Consider the following 4,442-nt stretch of genomic DNA (forward strand, 5'->3'; position numbering starts at 1 on the left):
TTCTCATTTTACAAAAGCAGAAGCATATAAACCAATCCCAAAGTTGACAACCCGAAAAAGCATTCACCCTCAATTCTCATTGGCATGATCAAAATGCATTACATATATACGTATCATCTTCACGAGGGCTCGAAGTTTAGGGACCACGCAAGTCACTAAAAAACGATCACGATATTTGTAAATTTCCTCTAGGAATTGTCTTAATCCCTCCAAAACCACAAGGACCCAACACCAAATTGTGCTGCTCAACTTAATTGTCCTCATGGAGATAGCCACAAAAAACTTGCAATTGTTCACATAAAGAGATGAGCCACAAATGGTTCAATCATAATCAGTTGGACACAGAAAGATGTCTAACCACCTTAGGTTGAAGATCTTTAGAGAACAGAAAAAGGAAATTGCTTAATTAATTCTACCCATATATAAGAGGAAACAAATATTGAATCATCTTTGCATCAGATCACTGGCAATTCCAGATTAGCCTAGCAATAATAAAACCATGTTCATACAAATTATAAATAAATAAAAAAGTACCCAGAATTGATTAATTAACTACCAGCAGCCATGAAACTGATGATCATATTAATCTCCTTGTCTAACCCAGTATAGCCCCTTATGTATGTATCCCAAGTATTAACTTTCATCTATTCCTACCCGCTATTTATCAATTATCACCTCCAAATTGATACCACAGTGATTGAACCTCTTGATCATATCCAAGAGCAATGTACGTACTTTACCGGTACCTAGCCAGCCAAGTCATGGAGCAACTGAGCACCCATCAAGTTTCTGTAAGGCAAATTATTCTGGCCTTCGCTGTCTAATAGAGACGAGTACTGAACTGGCTGACACTCTTCAATGGGATCTCTAGGGTAGAAGAGAGAGCTCTGTGAGGAAGGAGAGAATGCTAAGCTCACCCCATTAGTACCACCGTGCTGGTTCAACCCTAATGTCAATGACACACCATGCCCTCCACCGTTAAAGCTCTGGTTCGGGTTTTCATTACCGTAAGAAACTGCGCCTCCAGACTGATGATGATGATTGTAAGCTGAAAAGTCCAGCTCCATTGAGGATCCAAATGCATCTGTTACCCGCCCGAAATTGTGCTGTGGATGCATTTGGAGGGTGCTCTTGCCGCTTCTGGTGTCTTGGCCAGTGCTTTTCTCACCCGGGTTGTTTGTGATGATGGACGAGAGGCACTCCGAGTCGATTCTGACGAGTTGGAGTTGGTCCTGGGTCGGTTTCTGATCTTCAGGTCGTGTCATATGACTGCTCGGATCGCCAAGATGATCAGTAGTGACACCATCTGAGGATGACATGTTCTGGTTGTTTTCATGCTCCTTTGTTTCTTCCACGTACATCTCTTCAACCATGGGTTTCCAGAGCCTCACTCTTGCATTAATAAACCAATTTGATACCTGAGTTGGAAACCCAGCACAATATGTCATCAATGACTACATAGATGATAATATACATAAATTACTGCTTTATAGTATGGTATGTTATTAACCTGATTATATATAAAATTAGCCGTGGATCCTAAGAAGATATGCTCCCATAATAATATAAAACTAAACTGTGGGATCAAAATATTAATTTGTAATTTTGTGAATGCTAATATTCAAGGAGGGAGATGTGGACGTGCCTGGCTCCTTGAGAGACCCGTTTGGCGGGCTAAGATATGTTTATCAACATCGCTTGGGTACCTGCATAAGTTTTCATCATCGATCAGGAAACATTCTTGATACTCAAACAAATACTACTCTTATTATGAATATGTAAAATGAGAGACCCAGTAGTAGTAGACTGACCCACAGGAAAAAAAGAATATATATGGCTATGAGAAAAATCAGAAAATACTTGAATGATTGAAAATAATATGACAAATAATCGAAAAATTGGATCAGAATCTGAATGGTGGTAGATAGAAACAACCAAATTAAGGTGTTTGTTGGTATTATTTTCGCAAGCGAAAAATATCATTCGAATCCATGTATTACAAGACTTGAGAGTTGAGAGATGAGAACCAAGTCAGAAACTTTGCCTTACTGGCACATAACATTGATTCTTTCCAAAAATCTAATTTGTAGGTTACTGTAAACAGAAGGAATGAGACTTACGGGTGAAGAAAGTGTTCAAAGAGCCAAGCTCGAAGAACCGAGACGGATCTCTCCGGAAGGCCACGTTGGGGACGCCATGGATGACTCTCCATCATGTTCATTTGTTGAAAGGCCCTCTGCTGCCGGAGATTTTGGTCGAGAATCCGAAGCCGGGGCGTCTCACCCCGGCTTGCTCCAGGAGCAACTGGGTCTTTCTCCCCCATTGCTTTCCTTGTTGCCTGAATCTGAGCTACAATCCCGTCTTTCAAGCTCCGGAAATGTCTTGACATGGCTTTCGAAGCCAACTTCGAGTACACCGTGGCGGCTCCTGCGCCGGCCACTGTTTCGAAGGTTGAGACCACAGCCTTCATCTGATCACAGTAGTGCTTGTATCTCCTTTCCACCTAATAAACAACATATGATCATGAAATTAAAAAATATGAACAAGTAATAAATGAATTATAAAGGGTTTCTGGGTATTAATTGAAAGGCCTCCAAATTAATTTGTTAGTCAAGTGTAATCATGGCGATCCCAATTCATCAACGACGCAGTCAAAGTTTTTACCTTCCCATTCTTAATTATGCATACACTCAGGAACTGAAAGTTGGGTTTCAAGAAAAGGAAGGAAACTTTTTCATGGAGCGAGATAAAAATATTTACTAGTCAAACAAAAGTACGTAAATAATTATTTCTACTTTACCTCTTCCAGCATTTGTAGCAGTCTGGTTTTTCTCTTCTGCAATTCAACGAATTCGAGGGAGTACAGAGAAGACGGCTTTTTCGAAGAAGAAGAAGTACTGCCATTATTGTTATCCTGATCTTCCCACTGTTTGGATTTGTTTGACTTCTGCTTTGAAACTCCAAGAGCATCAGTCTGCTTTGTTCCGAGGCTACAGAACTCATTTAAGAGCTCCTGAGCAGGACCCAAGTACTTGGAGTTTCTGAGCTGGAAAAGCCCAGACGCTGCAGCTTGATTCTCATGAAGAAGAGCATGATGACCAAGACTTGAGCTTTTACCCAAATAACCATCTGGCAATATCATATGACTCTGATTAATGCCCCCAATATCTTGATGATGATTTGTCTGCCTGAGTTCAAAGGACTGTAAGCCAATACTAGAAGGATTGGATGAGCTAAGAGAGAGTGAGAGGCCTTGGCTTGGCCTCTCATTACCTTCACATGGAAACACACACCTCAATGAAGAATCATCAACAAGGAACCTATTGTTGCTATTCTCCTGGTGCCAAGCCCCAGCGGACTCCATTATATTATGGTTTTCGCTGCTCGTTTCCGACATGCCGGTTGTGTTGTACTCTTGCTGATGAGGATGATAGAAATGATCTGCCCCTTTTGAAGATGAAGGCCCCCCTCCTCCTGCTCCATGTTTGGAGAAGAAGGCTCCTTTGGAGAAGCCTATCATCTCCATGCCTGTGGTCAAGTTGAAGATCTCTGCTGGATTTGACTGATCAAAGCCTTGGATCTGATTTGTGAACTGGTTCTGATGATGGATGGCTGGATTGGCTGATGAAACATCCGAGTAGCAGAACCCAACTGATGAGGACTTATGATCTTCACTGCACAGCTCTCTAGCCATGGAAAAGAAACTCAGATTCTGTCTTCTTCTTCACAACAAAAGGAAGTAAGAATTTAATCACAAATGAGAAAAGTGAGTGAGCTGATGAAGAATATGATCAATCAAATCATGATCAAGAATCCAATTTGATGAAGAACTCGAAAAGGTAGTAACAATTATACTTACCAAGTGGAGGGGTGGGAGGTTGATCGAGTATATGCGTTGTGGTGGTGATGGTGGTGGGCTAGCTTCTTCTGTTTCTCAGACTTGTTCTGTTAATATGCCAACAGGGTGAGCCATGAAAATCCCAACCTAGGAAGAAAAAGATCAAATAAATCTCCTCAGAAATAGAAGATCAGATAGTGCTGATGATGACCTCCTAACCATGTTCATCATTTCATTTCATATATGGCCTCTCTCGCTCTCTCTCTCTACTCTCTATATCTCTCTCCCTCTCTCTCTCTCTCTAGTGGGTCAATGCTCCATGATATAAATACCTCCAAAATAGACTTCCTAGAATGAGAATTCTAATACTCGGCCCCCTCAATTATTTCATACCCAACAATTATTAAAAAATTACTGCTAATTTAAAAACCATTTTAGTTTTTTAATCCATACAATATTTAATTGAATGATTAAAAAACCTAATTGATTAATTAAACACCCTCCCCTAAACTAGTATAGTACAACATTGTAGTAATGAATCAATGATCGTCCTTTGCCTTGCCACACAAACTACAAGCCGCCACTCGACTTGTTCGCTCTTTAC

General features: G+C 40.6%; 1 protein-coding gene across 3 annotated transcripts; it reads right to left on the bottom strand.

Annotated features, from left to right (window-relative positions):
* Window positions 1–351: 351 nt before the first annotated feature.
* Window positions 352–4,119, bottom strand: LOC126793474 (homeobox protein BEL1 homolog). 3 transcript variants are annotated; one of them, XM_050520011.1, is made up of 6 exons: window positions 3,860–4,119; window positions 3,294–3,722; window positions 2,801–3,188; window positions 2,121–2,503; window positions 1,646–1,706; window positions 352–1,418 (listed from the first exon to the last, which is right to left on the bottom strand). In XM_050520011.1, exons 2-6 carry the CDS (start codon window positions 3,692–3,694, stop codon window positions 747–749), a joined length of 1,905 nt encoding a protein of 634 aa, XP_050375968.1. In that variant the 5' UTR covers window positions 3,695–3,722; window positions 3,860–4,119; the 3' UTR covers window positions 352–746. The 3 variants fall into 3 exon arrangements, with proteins under 3 accessions (XP_050375968.1, XP_050375967.1, XP_050375966.1); XM_050520010.1 differs by having other exon boundaries at window positions 2,801–3,719; XM_050520009.1 differs by having other exon boundaries at window positions 353–1,418; window positions 2,801–3,722.
* Window positions 4,120–4,442: the final 323 nt, after the last annotated feature.

The sequence above is a fragment of the Argentina anserina genome, chromosome 5, assembly GCF_933775445.1.
Source record: "Argentina anserina chromosome 5, drPotAnse1.1, whole genome shotgun sequence".
NCBI classification, from domain to species: domain Eukaryota; kingdom Viridiplantae; phylum Streptophyta; class Magnoliopsida; order Rosales; family Rosaceae; genus Argentina; species Argentina anserina.